The sequence below is a fragment of the Hydra vulgaris genome, chromosome 04, assembly GCF_038396675.1.
Source record: "Hydra vulgaris chromosome 04, alternate assembly HydraT2T_AEP".
NCBI lineage: Eukaryota > Metazoa > Cnidaria > Hydrozoa > Anthoathecata > Hydridae > Hydra > Hydra vulgaris.
Genome location: NC_088923.1, coordinates 44,025,863 through 44,047,030, shown reverse-complemented (window position 1 = coordinate 44,047,030; position 21,168 = coordinate 44,025,863). Strand labels below are relative to the sequence as shown.

Genomic DNA, 21,168 nt, shown 5'->3' with positions numbered 1-21,168 from the left:
TTGCTTTTGAAAACACCAAGGTTAATCTTGCTGACTTATCGTTCAGGAATAAGTAGTTTTGTATTTTTTTTTGAGTTAAAAAATATATTTTTTTAACTAAGTTTCAACGCAATACATATTTTTATTTAATATATATTTTACAAGTACATACTTTTATTATTATAAATTCCCAGTTAATAATAAATTGCCATAAATTGCCGAGTAAACAAGTGTGAGAATAATTTACCCCAATTTAATTGCCCTGACTTATCTGCATAACAATCATGCAACTTTAAACATTTCTTTTTATAACATTTTCGTTGTTCAATAGCCCGATATATTTTTATGACTTTTTGAAATAGAAATTAATGTTAGCTCTTCAATTTATCTTTCAGGAAGAGATTCCATATATTTACTATGCGAGTTAGTAGAAAGTTATGCCACTGGCGACAATTTTTACAAGTTCTTTTAAGTATTTCCAATCATGACTTCTGCACAGTGGTCAGAAATGTTTGAAAATGCAAAACAATTCAAAAATACTAATTTTTTAAAACTAATACAATTTTTATGACTTAATAATTTTCAAAACTTCAAGAAAGTATACTTGGAATAATTTCTTTCTAGTGCACTGAATTATTACATTTCGTCCCATTAAAGGAGCCAGGGTAGAAATTAAATTATAGAAACTGAAAAATATCAAAATATTTTTACTGTTTAAGCCTGAATTTTGTAATATGTTGATTCCAGTTTTACAAATTTGGAGATAATTTGTAGCAAGATTATTCTTAAATGAAGCTCAGTGTAAAGGGATTAACTTGAAAGTCACAGAGAGTAAAGAATGCCAGATCGTTTTCAAAATTGACCAAATTTAGAAAAAACACTTTTCCAATTCTGTAAAAACTTTAAAGTATTGATTAAGAATCACTTAACCATTTATGCTTAAAATCATACCACCCACCGTCCCCCTTTCAAAGTTAAAACAATTCGTTGGCAATCCTGAATTGCGCGGCAAATTTACGTACATTGTCTTATTTTTTTCGCGGCTAAATTTTCACGGAAAAATTAAAAACAAGGACATAAGTTTTGATTAGGATATTGCACAAAAAAAGATGGATACACAAAAAAGTTGGGTACTCTTGTCCAAAAAATTGTTTTTAAAAATGCAATATTTTGGAAAACATTTTGTAAATATGAGCATGTTAATTGCATAGCTTGAATTTTAAGCTTTCCAATTAATACCCATAGGTATTTTCTTGTTCAAAATTTTGCATTTATAAAAACTGGAATCAACATTTAGCCTTAAACAGTAAAATATTTTAATATTTTTCAGCTTCTACAATTTAATTTCTGCCCTAGCTCCTTTAATGGGACGAAATGTAATAATTCAGTGCACTAATAAGAAATTATTCCCAATATACTTTTTTGAAGATTTGAAAATTATTGCCATAAAAATTGAGTTTGTTTTAAAAATTAGTATTTTTGAATTGTTTTGCGTTTTTCAAGCATTTCTGACCACTGTGCTCTGGTCTTTTTATAAAATCTCGTTAGGTTTAAATTTCTAATGCATTATCAAAAATTCCATAATTTCTTTCATTGAAACGTTTAAACATTTGGATTAAATCGGCTCTAAAGCGTTTTATTTCACGGATCGCTAAATCTTTTTAATATATCTTAATATATATAAAGGGCAATGTGTGTGTGTTTGTTTGTTCTCTATAGAAATCCGAACCGCCGGACCGATCTCGATGAAATTTGGCATGGGGGTAGTCCTCGAGGGGGAGAAGGTTCTTAGCTGGGTTTTGACCCCGTACCCCGACCCCCGGGGTCAAGGGGGCCCAAAAATGGGCCCCCTGACCCCGGGGTCAGGAGGGACCATTTTTTGGGCCCATTTTTGGGCCCATTTTTGTGTACAGATATCAGGTAATCCAGTTTAAATATTGGCCTGGGCAACGCCGGGTAACTCCAGCTATCTTCTCTTCTTATCTTATCTTAATCTTCTTAATCTTAATATATATAAAGGGCAATGTGTGTTTGTTTGTTTGTTCTCTATAGAAATCAACCGATCTCGATGAAATTTGGCATGGGGGTAGTCCTCGAGGTGGAGAAGGTTCTTAGCTGGGTTTTGACCCCGTACCCCGACCCCCGGGGTCAGGGGGGACCATTTTTTAGGCCCATTTTTGGGCCCATTTTTGTGTACAGATATCAGGTAAGCCAGTTTAAATATCGGCCCGGGCAACGCCGGGTAACTCCAGCTAGGTATATATAAAGAGCAATGTATGTTTGTGTGTGTGTTTGTTTGTTTGTTTGTTCTCTATAGAAATCCAAACCGCCGGACCGATCTCGATGAAATTTGGCATGGTGGTAGTCCTCGAGGGGGAGAAGGTTCTTAGCTGGGTTTTGACCCCGTACCCCGACCCCCGGGGTCAGGGGGGACCATTTTTGGGCCCATTTTTTGGCCCATTTTTGTGTACAGATATCAGGTAAGCCAGTTTAAATATTGGCCCGGGCAACGCCGGGTAACTCCAGCTAGTGTAGTATATTTAATCTCGTACTGTAATTAAGATGTCTTATCGATGCCAAGAAACGTATGGCACGGTGCTAAATCCAGGAATTTTGGGTACATAATATGTACCAAAAGTTCCTGGATTCGTCACTGATAGAGGATATATTATATCCTCTATCAGTGACGGATACAGGAATTTTTGGTGGGGGAGGGGGACGGGGGAAAATGTTGAAATTTTTTTTGTATCTTGCATCATATTTCCTTATTTTCTAAGAATTTTTTGTATTTCGTATCACAAGTACTCATTTTTAAAGATTTTATTGGACTTCAGATTCAGGTAGGGGTGGGGTGGGGTGGGGTGGGATGCGTAAGCCCATCCCCCCTCTCCTCTGAATCCGTCACTATCCTCTATTACTATTTAATTTTAGCAACAGACAATAGAATAATAAAAGCATTGCAAACATAACTATTTAATCCAAAGAATATTTACAAAGTAAGTAGTTAAAGCAAAATAGCACCATACTTTCCAAATTAACCCCGGTTAACGGTACTAAATTTAGTGGGTAAAGGCAACCACTGCTCAATTTTTTTTTTAAATCTGAAGGGCAAACCCTTAAAACGTTGATTCAAAGCATGTCCTCAAGGGATTTATTATTTATGAAATTAATATTATTCTTATACAAAGAATCTTTTATTTTCTTTAAACCAAAGTTTATTATAAATCAACATTGAAAACACTGCACAACATAATAACTAAATTCTACTTTTATTATTTTTCAAATGTTTTTATTTTATTTCACGTACCAACGTAGGGTAATTGAAAATAGTTTATTGTGATTTATATCTTAGAGATAACTTTTGATAAAAGTATGGCTGATTCAGCAGGAAAAGTGAGTAATATACCATATTTTTATTATCGACTTTTTTAATAATAATTTTTTAAGTATATTTTTTACACATTGCAATGAACAGTATTTATATATTTAGTCATTTTAAAAATTAGAAAAAATAAAAAGTATAGATTTGTCAGTTCAGTTCTACTCCAATTCTTTGTACTGTTTTTTTTTAGGTTATTGTATGCAAGGCAGCAGTAGCATGGGCGCCAAATGAAGCATTAAAAATTGAAGAGATTGAAGTAGACCCACCTAAATCTGGAGAAGTTCGTATTAAAATCATTGCTACTGGTGTTTGTCATACTGATGCTTATACTTTGAGTGGAGCTGATCCTGAAGGTGTTTTCCCAGTAATACTTGGACATGAAGGTGGTGGTATTGTTGAAAGTGTTGGTGACAATGTTACATCAGTAAAACCAGGTAAGAATTTACTTGGTTCTAAAATTAAGACTTTTTTTGTTCTTTTTTCTACTCTGCTGTTATTTTTTAAATACTTATAAACTTATAGTTTATTAAAACATAATTCATTTTTATAGTATTATTACAATAATCTAAAAACTCTTCTTTTAAGAGAGAAAAGTGCTGCTAATTTAAAGTTTTTATATGTTTCCTGCATAAACATCAAGATGTTTATAGTAATAAAACTAAAGAATATTAGATATTTCCTTGACTATTATTATAATAATATAATATATTATTATTGACTAGATTTACTGGTTTGTAACTATGTGATAATGGTATAAATTAATGAAAAAAGACAAGCAAAAAAAGTAGGAAAGAAATATAAAACTACAGTAAAACAAAATAGATTAGAATAGGATATGTTTTAAAGAGTTAAACGCTTATAAATGAATAAGAAAAACACATTAAATAAATAAAATTACAAAATGTTAAAAAAATATACTTTACCTTTAATATTGCATTGAGTAGTTCTAATGGATTATAATATAAAAAATAAAATAAGTTTGGTAGTTTTTTATTTTTTTCAATATCATTTAAAAAAGTTTACTTTTACGTTGTATTTCATTTTTAATCTCAATAATCTAGTTTTGTAATTATAGAGATCACTAGGCAGTACAATATTATAGTTAACTGTATAAAGTAAACAACAGGTTGTTCACTTTATACAGTTTTAAGTGAAACAACTTTATACTTTTGAGTGAAATAGTTTAAGTGAAACAGTTTTTAAGTGATACTTTTAAGTGATACTTTGAAGTGAAACAGTTTTAAGTGAAACAATTTTAATTGAAAATTTAAAATTGTTTTAAACACTCATTTTCTTAGTATTAAACATTTTGTTTAATGAAACACTATAAAAATTATTAAATTTACATAAAGCATGATTTTTAATAAGTATATATATATATATATATATATATATATATATATATATATATATATATATATATATATATATATATATATATATATTTATTTATTTAATAACCCTGTTATAAAAAAAAAAAACGCAAGCGGTCAATTGGGAATTTTTAATTTATCTATAAACCATTCATTTATTTGCAATTTTCGGCAAAACTTATGAGAAAATAAATAATAAGATTTAGAGAAAAATAAATCAAATTAACTAAGTGCATATGAAAGAAAAATTGTTCATATTTAAATACATAATTTATTATATATTGATAAAATAATATATAAATATTATTAATATAAGTTATTATATTATTAATAAAATAATATATAAAATTTTATATTAAAATAGAAATAAAATAAGGATTTCAATCATTTAAAAAAAAAAGGATTTTCGCCATCGGTAAAGTAAAATTAATTTAAATAAGTGAAGCAAAAAACTTAATGATTACAATTTACGTCGTTACATATACATTACGTGCAATACATTTGTCAACAAGATTTCAGGGTTGTTAAAGCAGAAAAATTACTGGTTTCTATTAATATGTAATAATTATTAGATTAAAGTTTTAACTTTGATAAATTTAATATATACTTGAATATATTAAAAGTCACAGTTAATGATATAAAATTATTAATAAATTAATAATTTTTAATTTTTGAATTATATTGATAAAAAATAAATCTATTGGAACATTTTTAAAACAAAGATAAAAACCAGGCAGTTTTGAAAATTAAAAGAATGAAAGAAAAAATTTGTTCTAACATCTTTTCGCTTTCAAACTTTTCACTTTAACGACCCGCTAGCAATCATAGCGTATCATAAACAAGAAAACTATTTTGAACGCTCTTTTAAAGTTTAAATAATTTTATAAAAATTTTAGTATATGTATTTTCCAAATAACATCCTGATTATTTGTCAAACCTTGCTTTTAAATCTCTGATTTTTTTTCAACCATGACCGTCAAGAATTCGTTTTGGGAGGTAAAAATAGCATTTTTAGTCATTTCAGGCAGTCATTGACCGTTGACCGGCCGTTATTTTCCACGCTGAATACACATGATAGGTCTAACAAATGCTGGTGGTACCCTGTCTTATTGCTTGAAATTTTTTTTTTGGGCTGCCCAGATAGAATAAAATGTTTCAGATGTGGAAAATCTGGACACATTGCAAGATTGTTTTCATTGCATCAGAAAAAATTAAATGGGTAATTGTCAGCGCCAGCTGTTTTCCTAAACAACTAAAAGCGCTTTCAATATGCACAGTGCAGGTGAACACCTTTGCAGGAAAAGCACTGGTTGACGGCGGATGTACTTGAACTATTGTTTCAAACAACGTGGCTTAGAAAGCCGATGTTTGTATCAGTCTTAGTTAGTTGTTCTACATTGAAGTTTATTGAAACCATAAACTTCAATGTAGAACAACTAACTATTGGCGCTACTGCAGTCTCTCAAGAAAAAATGAATGAAGTATCTTCGCAATTCAAAAACTGATTGATAAAGACTTCATAACAGAATTCAAAAATGGCAGTTCTTAGAAATGGCTGATGGAACCACCAACTTTAACAAACAAAATTCCAAACTATCTTATATCTGAAGATATTAAAAGTGAGTATGCAATGGAAATAAGTGAATGGATAGCACAGGGATAGCTGAAATAGCTTATAATAATAAGTTTATATTTGTTTTTTCTCACTCTCTTCGTGAATATCTTTACTCAATATATATACATTTGCAAATAAATGTATTATAAACATTATAAACACAATATACAATATATTATATATGACGCACCCACAGTGTTCCTTCTGACACAACACAATAGTTTATATATAGTGCAAATATTTACACCAAGACATGTGTGAGAATAGCTCTTGCCTTAAATTCTACAAATGCTTCAAGTAAATTTGTTATCAGTGAAGAGGTTGACAGCGATGAAAGTGATTTAGAAGATTTAGAAGATTTAGGTATTTTTGCTGCACAAAAAGAAAGAATCAAAGAAATAGTTGTTGACGAAAAAAAGGAGGAAACTGAAGGCAGAGAAATCGTTAATAATTTATTACCAGCGATCAGATGACCAACCAGAAAAAGGAGAAAGCCAACATTTAAATGACTATGCTACTTAAGTTCTTGGGGAGATGTGATAATGGCTGGTTGTTATAAAGTTTTATTATGTTTATAAATATTTTTGTCATAATATTATCAAGTTAACTGATGTAATTTATTACTGCTAATCCTAAGTTAATTTTGTATATAATTACACCCTCAAGAATTTTTGTTTATATATAAATATTGTAAATAGAATTTAAAAAGAACTGAGTTGAAATAAAAGTAAACGTAATTGTCATACTAACATAATGTTCACTTTGAAATTTGAAATCTAGACTTTGCAAAATAACATTTAAATTGATTTGATATTGATTTTTAATGTTTTTGACTATTTAACAACAAGCCTTACTTATTTAAAAATTTATTTTTTCAAATAAACTTTATAATAAAAGATTAGTTCTGAAAGTATGCTGATTTCAGTTATAATTGTAAATCTGTTATGTGTGTCATATTTTTTATGATGCCCTAACTTGTTTCTGTGACAACTTTGCATGTTTATATGCGGTAGTGGTGTAGTGGTAAAGCGCTCGCTTTATAAGCGAGAGGTTCCGAGTTCGATCCCCACCACGTCCCTGGTAGTACCGCGCTCAACTTGTTTCTTGGCGCAGCGGTCTTGTTCGTCAAGGTTCGTGTTTCGGAGTTATAGAGTTGAGAGAGGGTTATAACCACTATTAAGTAGCCTCCTCATCTGTAGTGGCCTTCTCGGCCTTGGGGAGGTGAATAACAAAAAAAAAAAAAAAAAAAAAATGTTTAAATGCAAGTTTGCAATTTTTGTTTCACATGATCATTATTTAATAACATTAAAGATTTTTTAAAAGCAATATGAGTAATCACAAAAAGGTTTCTGAACAAAATAATTTTTTTTTGTTATCCTATTAATTAGCATTTTTTAAATGGTTTATATATATTATATGTTTATATATAAATATGATTTATATATATATATATATTTTCATATTTGTTATATAAAATAATTAGTTCAAAAAAAAAGATAACAACAAAAAGATACAAAACTATAAGCTAAGAAAAATAAAATGATTAAAAGATATATATAAGACTCACAGCAAATAAGTGTTCTTAAAATGGAATTGTCTTGTTTGTTAATTGTGCACTATTATACAGATGGCTTGATGGGCCTTAAATAAAACAACAATGTCATTTTTTCTTAGTATACTTTTATAATTTAAGTTTAATCAAACTTTCGAACTAAACTTTAAAGTTTAGTTCAAACTTTTTTAAGTATGTTTTTTAATATCAACACAACTTGTATTTGGAGTTTTGAATGTCCTTAAATAAGCTTTAAATAAAAGGCTATATTTAAAAAAGAAAATGATTTTTGGTTAAACAATGATTCTATATACCATAATTTTAAGTTGTAAAAGGATTGGGAAAAAAGTTACATTTTCATCTCAAATGCCTTTTGCTTTGTTATCATAAAAAAGTGTTCTATGTTTATTTTGATAAATGTACATTTTTTTTCCTAGGTGATCATGTTATTCCATTGTACATTCCACAATGTTACAACTGTAAATTTTGCAAATCAACAAAAACTAATCTCTGCAGTACAGTTAGGTAATAGTATATATACATATAGATAATTCTCTATGCTCAGATGAATTTCAAATAAAGCATTTTTCCAATACTTGCTTTAAAATATATTATTTTAATGGTGAAATGTAACATTTTTTTTAGATAAATGTCAACACAACACAAAGTCATTACATTTAATTATGAGTCTATTATATTTCAATAACAATGATAATATTGTCGCTCTGCAGATGTAATTTCAGAAGCAACCAACCATTGTTCATTTTGTAATTAAAAATGAACATTGGTTGGTTGGCCTCTTCTAGTGGGGTTTGGAAATGGTTCAAAGGGTGTCGATGTCCAGCACCTTTTTTGACTCTGTGTAAATGTGATAAATTTAGTAATCAATAAAAGCTTTATGTTGGTTTAGCTCTAACCTTGCTTGTTGAAGGTTTATAATTACTTGGATAAATTTGTTATCTTTCTTAAAAATAGGGGTAATATTTGCTCGCTTTTATTCCAATGGCAGGACAGAGTTGCAGGCAAGGAAAAGAAAAAATGTCACAGTTTTTTTATTGTAACAATATGGAAATAGAGGAAATTAAAATTTGAATTCATTACTTAAATTTTTGATTTTTCATTATTGCTTTGTATCCTAACTTTATTAATAAATTGCAATATTTTTTTTTTTAACTAGAGCAACACAAGGGAAAGGTTTGATGCCTGACGGTACTAGTAGATTTCGTTGTAATGGAAAAGAAATTTACCATTTTATGGGCTCAAGCACTTTTACAGAATATACTGTTTGTGCTGAAATTTCTGTGGTGAAAGTAAGAAACACAATTATTAGAAATAATAAAAAGATTATAGAAACAAAATGGGTTTAAACAAATGAACATTTAAAAAAATTAACATTAAACAAATATTTTTGTTTTGATTCAGTTTCACTTTTGATTGAATTGATATTAATTAAAAAAACATTTTTATATATTTATCACAAATTTATTTATATTTTTAAATAATAAAATTATTTTGTAAACTAAATAATAGCTGTATTAATATTGTATTTAGTATTCTGCTCTATTTTTTCTTTCAAAATCTTTTCAGATAAATGAGTCAGCTCCATTGGATAAAGTTTGTTTACTAGGATGTGGAATATCTACGGGTTATGGTGCTGCAATTAATACTGCTAAGGTTTGCAGTTTCTTCTTTTTCTTTATAATCTCAAAAACTATTAAATTAAGAAAGATATATATTTAAATCATTAAATAACTGCTTAGGTTGAACATGGTTCAACCTGTGCTATTTGGGGTGTAGGATGTGTTGGTTTGGCGACTATAATGGCTTGTAAGGAACTTGGAGCTTCAAAAATATTTGCTATTGATATAAATGGTGAAAAAGAGAAAGTTGCTAAAGAATTTGGAGCAACTGATTTTATAAATCCTAATAACTTAACAAAACCTTTACAGGAGGTAATTTTTTTAGTGTTATTTTATTAATTTTTTTTTTGATATATTTTTTTCGTCATTAAAAGATTGATTTTGGTCAGATGTGTTCTCCACTATATCTGGATTGCTTTTGAATTGAAGAAACCAAAAAATTGTTAAGAAAAATAAGAAACAAAAATGGATCAAGAATATCCTACGGGCACAAGACTTGTTTTAGACATTTGTAAAATGTATTAGTATGTTTTATTATGTGTTTTAGATGTTTTAAACACATCTTGTGCCCACTTGGTTGGTCCTTGTGGCACCTCATAACAAATTGACTGTTCATCTAACAGTTTCCCATCAATTTCTGTGCTATGTTTATGAGTGATATATAGGTCCTGTTCATTTGCTCTTGCTTTATCTGCCTAAAGTTTTTAATGATTTCACTATGACCAATGGTTTCAAATGCTTTAGAAAAATAAATGAAAACAGATCCACCAATTTTAATTTAATCAACATTTTTTTACAGGTTAAATCTATTAATAAGGTTGCAGCTAACTAAGATGATTTAATTTTTTTTTTTTTACTTCTAGTTAGGATTACACTGATTAATATAAAATTTTTGATAAATCAAATTTAAAATAGGCTTATAATTGTTTGGATTGTTTGATGATCCCAATATGACTCTTATATGTTTTATTCCAGGACTTGTTGTATCTATGATCCAGTATCTTAATTATAACACATTATGAAACAGATCTAAAGTTTAGTTTTTTAATCTTATCCAAATCTAGGATTCTGTTCTGGGTTTTTTTAATTTTATTTGTTCATGTAATTTAAAATTAAAACTTCTATTTCTAGTTATGAAAGTTTTAAAAATATACTGTTTACTCTTCACCCTTCTTTCAAATATATGTTTTAGTAATAATATTATTTTTTTAAATAAATTTATTATTACTTCCTTCAAGAAGATATTAGTTCACTTTTTCTTATCACAGGGGATATAATAAATGATATTGCCAAGGTATTTAGTATATATTTCCTGTGTGCTATAGTGCCTATGTGGATTTGAACTTGTTTTTAATTTGACTTCTTTGATTTTAACTTAATTTTGATTGGATTTGAATCCAAAAAAACCTTGGATTTAAATCCAAAAATAACAACACAGGTAGAGATAGCAGGGTGTTAGCCAGGAATATATTTTTTACTGTGTTTTTGTTATTGTTCTACAAAATATTAAAATTTTTTATTGAAATTGTCCTATTACTTTAAAAAAATAAGGTTTATTGAATTTTGGGAATTTTTAACTGATTAGAAATTTCGCAGTATATGTGCTGCCATTAGGCTAGCTAACACTCTGATAGGCTATTTGCTGAAAATAGAGATAAGCTCAAGCAAATATGCATACATCAACTGATGTTTAAATTTTTTAAAGATAAAGTTATTTTTTAAAACAAATTAATTTCTAAAAAGTTGTAAGCAACCACTAATTAAGTTTACAAAAAGAAAAAGAGAGTTCTGAGTTCAATCTCCACTTCATTGTTTGTTGTTTCCACCATTTTTGTTTACAACGGTTTTTTATCAATGATCATGTTTTAGAATTAAAGGGTCTAGAGAAAATTGTAATAACAAAAAAAAAATAACAAAGTGAGTAACCTCTTTGACTGTAGTGGCCCCCACGTCCTAGTGAGGTGAATTTTAAATGAACAAACACAATTTGACTTTTTGTCAAGACTGGAGTTGTGTCATCAAAAAAAAAGTGCCGCTTTAGAAATGTTTGTTTTAATGAAATTCAATCATGGTTTTAAAAAATGTAACACAAAGAAACTCAGCTCAGTCAGTGATAAAATTCAGTGATACTAGAAATAAGGTATTCAGTGTGATAAACACCAATTAACATTTTTATTGGTGACCATTTCACCAATAAAAACTATTAGCAGATAAAGTGTAAGGAATCAGTCAATTTGGTCATAAATAACATTATAAAGAGTACAGCGTTAGAAGAAATGAATGAACAAAGAGAATATTTATATCTTACATTATGTATAATATGAGATAATATATGTATAGAGTAAGGTGTCAAAAAATTATTTTTTTGAAAATCTCTGTATTATATTTTATAAAACACATTTAGGGGGTTCCAAAAAACAACTTTTTATAATTTTTTTAATTTTTTTTTCATTATATAGAACAGATTCAGGGTAAGAACAAACATTTTCAAATAAAGTAGTTTTTTGAGACACCCAAGTGTAGAGATATGTATAAAGATAATATAAGATAGTATTGATTAGCCTTAGGTAAAGTGTTTATGTGCTTATTTTGACTGACTGGGCTATGTTGGGGCAGGGGTTAGAATTAGGTCTTGTTTTAGTATTTTATGTTTAAATAATCATCTTCGAAAACAATTTTCCAAAATCTTTTTTTTAATGTCTGGTACTACGCTTTAAAAGATAATCTTACTTTGACAGGTATTATGTGAACTTACAGATGGCGGATTAGATTATACCTTTGAATGTGTTGGTAATGTAAATACTATGCGCGCTGCTTTAGAGTGTTGCCACAAAGGTTGGGGTGTTTCAACGATTATAGGTGTTGCAGCTTCAGGTCAAGAAATCAGTACTAGACCTTTTCAGTTGGTTACTGGACGTGTTTGGAAAGGCTCAGCATTTGGAGGTTAAGTTTTTTTTTTAATATTTTTTATTATAGTTATTATTTATATGTATTATTTTAAATCAGTCAGAAGCATTTATTCTATGTTATATTGTATTTTATGTTATTTTAAGTCAAATTTTTTGTAAAATTATTTAACCACTAATTGTTATATATAAAGGATGGAAAAGTAAAGACAGTGTTCCAGTTCTTGTTGACAAATATATGTCTAAAGAATTAAAAATTGATGAGTTTATCACCCATCATTTTAAATTAGAACAAGTCAATGATGCATTTACAGCCATGAAAGATGGATATTGGTAAGAATAATATTGTGTTGTGCTGTTGTTGAGTGTTCAACTTTTGATTGAATTGATAAAATTAACTTTGTTGAAAAATATAGTTACTTTGTGTGTGTGTGTGTGTTTATATATATATATATATATATATATATATATATATATATATATATATATATATATATATATATATATATATATATTAGGGTGATGCAAAATTTTTGGGTTCAAAACTTTAGTTGTCCTCAAGCTTGCCCTTGTTCTATATGACAATAGTAATTATTTTCCAAAATTTTAATCAAATCGAATGATATTTAGGGGTTGCCATGTTTTGTCACATTTTGGAATGAGGTTAAAAAAGTGAAAAAAAAAATTATTTTTTTAATTATTTATTATCAATTACTTATTATTATGTGGTGGATTGTGGATGTTTAATGTTAAACAAACAATAATATAGTACTGTACTACTATGTAATTACACTAGGCAATAATAGATCAATCATTTTCATCATTCAACAGTCATCTTCATCAGGGTAGACTTTGATGCAACTGGAAATTCCTTCCGGTGAAGATCAACCAATCAAAGAAGAAATTGCTTTTGGTTTTCATCTTTTGTAACCCTTTTGTTGAAGGATGTTATAAGTGCTATGCCTCGTTCAGCGCAATCGTTGACGACCTTCCTTTGATGAACCTTGTGCTTCATTTCAAGATATGTTGAATCCATTTCCCACTCTGAAAATTCTTTCATTAAAAATGATTCAGCTTTTTCTTTTGCCATTCTTTAAAATTAGATCGAAAAGTTCTGCGGTGGGTTGTGTAACGAAGGGAGACAATGTACTGTGACAATTGAATGTGGCAGCATCAAGTCTTTTGAGAGATTTCTGTTTTGGCTGTTGTTTCAGGTTGTTTGCCATGTCTCTCTTGGTGTTGTTGTTGACACGGGAATCAAAGAAAGCCAATCCTATTAGATGTTCAGAAAAATACCACAGATGGCGATGAAAAGCTTTTGCTGCATTAATTGCAATTGTACGATTTGGATATTCTTGAATTCGTTGAAGAAGCTTGGCATCATTGAATGGTGCTGGTTCAGCTAACGGAGCTTCATTACAAAACTATCCGTATTTAAATGCCTCAAAAAGACTTATGTCTGTTATTTCTTTCTTATCCTTTGCAATAATAACAAATTGATCCTGAAACAAATATATCTTCATACAATATATAGCTTTTGCCATCCAACGTGCTTTGTGTGTTGCACCTGGTGCCCGAAGCCTTATATTTAACTCTGATGTTGCAGTTGATCCTCCAAGAAAAATAAGGCACAAATTCAAGAGTTCTAAGTAATCATCCCTGGGTTATTGACCTTTAATTGCTAACACCTCCTTGTTGATTGCTGGCCATTGCTTTTGGAAACGGTTAAAAATTCCAACTTCAGGTCCTCCACTGCTTCCAAATGCAGTCATGAAAATGGTGGAAAGCATGACTTCAAAGATGTGGTGTCTGCATGCTATCCATATAAGATTACGATCAAGATTCTGCTCCATTATTGTGCAGGCACCAGTGACAAACCCAGTGTTTGGATGAAGTAGTGTCAAAAACCAGTTCCTGAACAAGTTCTTTCAATTTCCAATCTTTAAGAGCCTTCATGCAAGCATCAGCCTGTTGCTCACCTGTACCTCGATCAATCTTTAGAATGCCCAGCAATTTTTCCACCCCACCACCAGTCACAAGGATGGCAATTCTATCCACTTTTTTTTGACCACCAGTGATATCAGGTAAGAGCTTTCCATCCCAATGCAGAAGAAGTGGATCATCAGGAGAGAAATTAACCTTGTCAGCTGTAGTCAGTGCTTCATGAACAGATTGCCTTTCTCTGGGGATTGTGATGTACGACAATGATAAATCTTTTAGAGAGTGACCAAGAGCCTGAGCAACTGTTCCAACCACGAGGAGTGCACAGCGATCAGAAATATTAACACGATCAAGAGACGATACAACATTATTTGTTAGAACTTTCATCTTCTTTTTTGTTGAACCACTTGTGCTAAGTGTGCTGGAAGCGGAAGGGGTCTGATATTCATCATCATCCGAGGAACTTGAGCTACTTTCACTCATAATGTCAACTGCTGATGAAGAAGAAATGAGTTCTATTTTTTTCCATCAGTTCCGCTTTACTGCTTTGAAGCCTCAATTCCATTTTAGTTTCTCGGGCTCGTTTCCGTGCCTCCCTAGCTGTTAAATTCCGATCAATTCCTGCCATGCTACAACTTAATGGAACTTCTTGCTGCTGATGTAAAAATGCTTTATCTTCATCATTTTTCATAACTTCTGATGCATTTTTGGTTGATTTATCAAAAAGTTCTTCAAGGTCAGCATAGAAAAGTCCTTCTTTCATTTGACAGCTGTCCAATTTTAATTATTGGTATTTTTTCAGCAACAGATATTCGTCATAAAGTTTTTTTAACTTTCTTTCTGCATTGTCAATTCTTTGAGTTGGAATTCTTCCTCTCACCCATATAACAAGAACTGCTTTAATTGTTGCCTGAATACTTTTTTTCACTTCTTGTTTCTCTTCTATATGATGGAAGAGCAACCTCCAAAGAACATCCCCTCTTGAAGGAAGTCTGGCAGTCGACAGAGTTTGTGTAGGTTTACCAACAAGCCACACCACAGCAGAAGATCTAGTGGTTGCCATATTAGTTTCTATTCAATATATATATATATATATATATATATATATATATATATATATATATATATATATATATATATATATATATAATAAAAAAACAAGTTTGCAAAATTTGAGAGAATCACAAAATTTTACCAATGGTTAATTCATCTTATAAAACATGGGAACCCCTAAAATTCCTTCTTTTAGTCTAATTTTTGGCACACATGATCCTAGGTGATAAAGGAACACAGGCAACCTTGAGGAAAATGCTTTTTGTGAACTCTTTTTGAAATAAGAGGTCAGTAAAAAATTGCCAACCTCAAACTGTTAGAGGTCAGCAAAAAAAATTTGACACAGGGATTACCATAAAACATAAAAATAAGGTTGGCGATTTTTTGCCGACCCTAATTTATATGATATATATGATATATAAATATATATATGTATATATATATATATATATATATATATATATATATATTATATATATATATATATATATATGTATATATATATATATATATATATATATATATATATATATATATATATATATATATATATATATATATATATATATATATATATATATATATGTTTGTGTATTCTTCAAATATTTATAAATATTCTTCAAAATGCTCAAAGCTCTTAAAAAACAGGGCAATAATAAATTTATATATATATATATATATATATATATATATATATATATATATATATATATTTGAATAAAAACAACTGATTATTGGGACTTGTTTGTGGGACTCTAATTGTCACATACTTGACTTGGACATACTTATGCATCAATTTACCTATTTGTCAAGAAATAAGGTTTGAATCCCTTGATTGTCCTTTTATGTGCTTCTGCTTAGAACCTCTATCATCTCTTTAGCACTCTATCAACTCTTTGTTCTTTATTGTTCTCCTTCTCAAGACTGCACTCTTTTAGATAGAACTTCTGATCAAATTGAGCATGTCCTTTCTCTTTACTCCTCTACTAATATTGTTGTTATTAGTACTTTTAATGCTCATCACACTGAATGATTCACCTTTAACACCACTGACTCTGCTGGCACTAAAGCCTATAACTTCTGCATAGTTATCTTTGAGACTCATTTTCCAGACAACCCTAATGACTTACCTTTACTCCTTGATTTATGTCTTGTCTCTGACCCTAGCTTGTGTTCAGTTTCTCCTTTTTTTCCTTTAGGCAGTTCGGACTTTGCAGTGATCTCACTAAATCTTTAATCTCCTGTTTCTTCAGACTCACCCTATCATTGTACTACTTACTACTACCCTTAAGCTGACTGGACTCTTTTTGTGATTTTCTTTGTGACAGTCCTTGGGCTGATCTTTTTTCTCTTTCCACTGATAAATGTGCCTCTTATGTAACCTTCTTGATTCAGGAAGAATTCAGTTCACTAAATCTTATATTTTATCTCAGACTTTAAGTTAGACTCTAGAGACTTTATCTCAGACTTTAAGTTAGACTCTAGAGATTTTATCTCAGATTTTAAGTTAGACTCTAGAGACTTTTGGAAAATCTTCAACTGTGTCATTAATAAAGGTAGGTCTAACATTCCATCTCTTATTTATGGAACTGATTTTAATATCTCTCCCAAGAATAAGGCTGAACTATTTACAAACAATTTTTCTTTTAATTCGACTCATAAATCCTATGGCCATCCTCCTGCTTCTATTCCAATTACACAGGGTAATCCATTGTTAGACATTCAAATCACTCCAGCTTCCGTTGCTAAAGTCATATCTCAATTAAACTCTTTAATGGCTTGTAGTCCAGAATATATTCCTGTCATAGTCTTACACAAGTGTTCTCCAGAACTCTCTTTAATTTTCTTTAAAATATTTAATAAGTGTTTAACTGAGTTTTGTTTTTCTATCTGCTGGAAAATGGCATCTGTAGTTTCAATTTTTAAAAACTCTGGAGATCATTCTGACCCCTCCAAACTTATTTCATATGGTGTATCCGGGAAAGTTTTGGAGATTATCAAATGGTTTCTTTCTAACCGCTTTATTAAAGTCATTCTTGAAGGCCATTGCTCTTCTTCATTTCCAGTAATTTCTGAGATTGTCCTTAGTCCTGTTTTGTTTCTTATCTATATAATGATCTTTCTGACAACCTTACATCTAAAGTAGCTCTGTTTGCTGATGACTCAACTTTATACTCCTGTCTTGACGAAAAGTCTTCTCTTTTCCATTGCTTAGAACAGGCAACTGATTTTAAATCTGATCTCACTGTAACAGATTGGGGCTTACAGTGGCTTGTGCATTTTAACTCCACCAAAACTCAGTTATTTACTGCAAACAAATATCGCAATGGCAACCATCTCACTGAGTCCTCTTTTTTACGTCTTCTTGAATTATCGTTCATTACTAAGCTCACATGAAAACCATGTATACAATTGATTGCTAAATCATTTGTCCCTGTATAGAATACTATTGTCCTATTTGGGCTGGATCTTCTAATAATGCTCTTTCTCTTCTTGACAAAATCCAAAAGCGCATTGTAAATATAGTTGGACTTGAACTGCCAAGCTTGAGCTTTTTTCAAATCGTTGTAAAATTGAATTTCTTTCTCTTTTCTACAAGAAAACGTGGTTGCTGCTCAAAGAAGCTATCACCTCTAGTTCCATCAAGCAAAACTCATTCTTACTTAAATTATCATTTAGCAAAGTCTCATTCATTTCTGTATCTTTCCCTGCATACTCTAAAAACTTTGGTTTGTCTAGTCTTTTCCCCCGCCCTTCAACCCTTTGGAACTCTCTCCCATCTTCATTTTTTCCTGACCCATACAACCTACAACTTTTCAAGTCTTCTGTCATTCCTTTCCTTGCTCTTTAACTCTATTCTCTTTTTTTCTAGTAATTCTTAACTTAATAGTGGTTGCTTGTTGGGAGTAAATTAGAATTAAAACAAAACAAACTGTTCCTTTATGGTCAATAAACTTTTCGTTTTTTCTATTCTTTGTACAATTTCAATGCTTTGAAATTCTCTTACACATTTTTGCTTTTCTGATACAATTCACAGATTTTTAAGTCTTCTATCTTTCGTACTTTTTAATTCTGCTTTTTGTTAGCTCACAGCTTAAGTACTGGTTTGCTTGCAGCTTTGTTGTTACTGAGTTTGTTAATAAGCAAAAACAAGAACGCTAATAATATTTGATCAATAATAATATTTGATCAATTTATTTGGTTTGATCAATTTATTTGGTTTGATCAATTTATTTGGTTTGATCAATTTATTTGGTTTGATCAATTTATTTGGTTTGATCAATTTATTTGGTTTGATCAATTTATTTGGTTTGATCAATTTATTTGGTTTGATCAATTTATTTGGTTTGATCAATTTATTTGGTTTGATCAATTTATATTAATATCAAAGTTGTTCTCTGTAAATTCATAAATATTTTATAATTCAGTAAATCTTGTCTAAGTAAAGTAAATCTTTTTTATGGGGTCCCCCAAGATCCTAAAACATTTAACGATTCCCTAATATTATTTAAAAAAATGTTTTTCAAAAGTGTATCATGTTGCGTTTCTAATGAAGCGATATTATATGAAACTTTTAAACAAAATTGTATAAAAATTTTATAAATGATAATTATATTAAAAAAAACTTATTGAAACAAATTATTGAAAAAAAAATTGTAAAAATGCACTTTTATCGTTTTTAGAGAATAAACATCATTTTTTATGCATCAACAGGGTGTCATTTTTTATGCATTAATATTCAATACTTAAATATTTTCATCATTTAGTTATAATTTTTGAAATTTTCATATAATTTTGAGATCCAACATGATACACTTTAAGAAAACGCTTCATTTGAGACCGAACACTTTTTTTTTTTGATATAAAGGATTCGTTAAAGGGTCTTGGGGGATCCCTGAAAGTATTTTCTATTTAATATTTTTTTACATCCATTGTTATCTTTATATAAATACACATTTATCTTTATATAAATACACATTCTTTATATAAGTACACATTTAGGTAGAATGTTTAGGCATTTAAAAAATTTTTGGTTTTTGGGACACCCTAATATATAATAGCATCAATAGTTTATGTCTATTTTTCCAAAATATTTTTACTTTATTGTTTATTGAAAAATTTTTATTTATTTTTTATTACTTTATATAAAAATTTTAAATTAATTTTTACTTTTAGTATTCGCTCAATAATCAACATGTAATTTATCTCTGGTGTTGATTGTGGTCCTGGAAATATAATAAACGCGTTTTATGGAACTGATGACATAAATGACTAGCTTTAGATTAAATTTTTTATATATATTTTAAAATTAAAGCTCTTTTTTTATTTCATCTTTTCAATGTCTCAGTGTTTTCAATACATCTTTTTGATTAGTTCCAAGATTTGATCTTGTCGGATAAAAAACATTTTTTAGAAACTAGTTATTGTGTTGCTGTTTGTGTAAAGTAATTAATTTTTATTTTATTTAATGTTAAGTCGAAGAAGTTTAATATAATTTTTCTAATTTTGTTTCTACTTAAGAGAATATTTTATATAAGAGGGCATCTGTAGGGTACGTACGCACTAAACCAGTGATTTAACTGATCTGACTATAAATTTCAACAACCACTCTTCTGCGTACGTGTGCATTATTTATTACGAAATCAACCATTTCGCATAAATTTTTCAAAAATTGAAAACAAAAAATTTTTTAGTTAATTCGACTTATCTACGTTACATTACATAATATTGATTTTTTAAAATGGTGAAATCGGATGCTTTTGTTAAAGAATACAAAATGGTTTTAAGAGAGGTAGTCAAACCGCGTACGTACTCGCGGTCGCTTCCCCCTTGTTCGCATTCGTACGTTTTTGGGTAACCCCTTCCCTCGTACCTGATGGTATAAGGCCAGTACCTTAAAATTTTTTAGGGAAGGTCGTTTTTTTTAAAGAATGGCGGTAATAAAAAATAATAATCTTGCTCAATTTTTATTTAAAAACTTGCGCTGACGACCACAAAAACCCTTCCCATCCTCCTTCCTGCGATACAGACATGATATGTAGTGCCGGCCTCAGCTTTCCTCCCACTTGTGCGAAAATTTTCCGGCCGTCCCTTACAGTTTTTGTATATAAGCAAATTTAAAAAGTTATGCGGGACGGCCGGAAAATTTTTAAATTAAGCCTGCTATTATTAACCATGTAATTTACTTGTAAATTACATGAAAAATAATAACAAGCTTAATTCGAAAATATTATATTACATTGCAATAAAATCTTTAATTTACATACATAATAAAAAGGAATATTTTATATATTTATTTTTTAAATTTACAATTGCAACATTTAAAATAAACAATTTCCGCCCCGATTTCGTTGCCACTCACATGCGGCAAGTAAAATGGGGCGGAAATTAAAAAAATGTTTATATATATTTCAAAAAAAAAAGCGTATATTATTTGGAATTGTTTTCATGCATTATAGAACACTTTTGTAAACTAAAAACTTTTATTTTTTAACATTTTTGACATATTGTGTGTATGTGAGCGTGTGGAAGGAAATTTTTAAATTTCCCCAAATTTTTAAACTACCAATTGAAATGTGCAACATTAGTGTTAAAACTAACTTTGAAAATAATTAGCCTGGTTAGACCGCTATTGTGCCTCACCCAGACTCCTTTTGATAAAAACAAATGACTATTTTCGAAAGGCTTGGGGGAGGTAATAATATCAAAATTTTGAACTGATTTTTC

The 21,168-nt window shown here is 29.5% G+C and overlaps 1 protein-coding gene across 1 annotated transcript; it reads left to right on the top strand.

Moving 5' to 3' along the window:
• Positions 1 to 3,102: 3,102 nt before the first annotated feature.
• On the top strand, positions 3,103 to 19,945 carry LOC100208817 (alcohol dehydrogenase class-3). The gene is made up of 9 exons (XM_065796421.1): positions 3,103 to 3,372; positions 3,552 to 3,795; positions 8,339 to 8,426; positions 9,079 to 9,211; positions 9,489 to 9,575; positions 9,662 to 9,853; positions 12,280 to 12,484; positions 12,642 to 12,780; positions 19,618 to 19,945. The coding sequence occupies exons 1-9, from the start codon at positions 3,352 to 3,354 to the stop codon at positions 19,640 to 19,642; spliced, it is 1,134 nt and encodes a 377-aa protein (XP_065652493.1). The 5' UTR covers positions 3,103 to 3,351; the 3' UTR covers positions 19,643 to 19,945.
• Positions 19,946 to 21,168: the final 1,223 nt, after the last annotated feature.

What these genes read in the sequence shown, in the direction of transcription:
- LOC100208817 (XM_065796421.1), top strand. Translation starts at nt 3,352, where the DNA reads ATGGCTGATTCAGCAGGAAAA. An exon ending in TGGCTGATTCAGCAGGAAAA is followed by an intron (nt 3,373 to 3,551) that starts GTGAGTAATATA and finishes GTTTTTTTTTAG; the next exon opens with GTTATTGTATGCAAGGCAGC. An exon ending in GCCATGAAAGATGGATATTG is followed by an intron (nt 12,781 to 19,617) that starts GTAAGAATAATA and finishes TTTTACTTTTAG; the next exon opens with TATTCGCTCAATAATCAACA.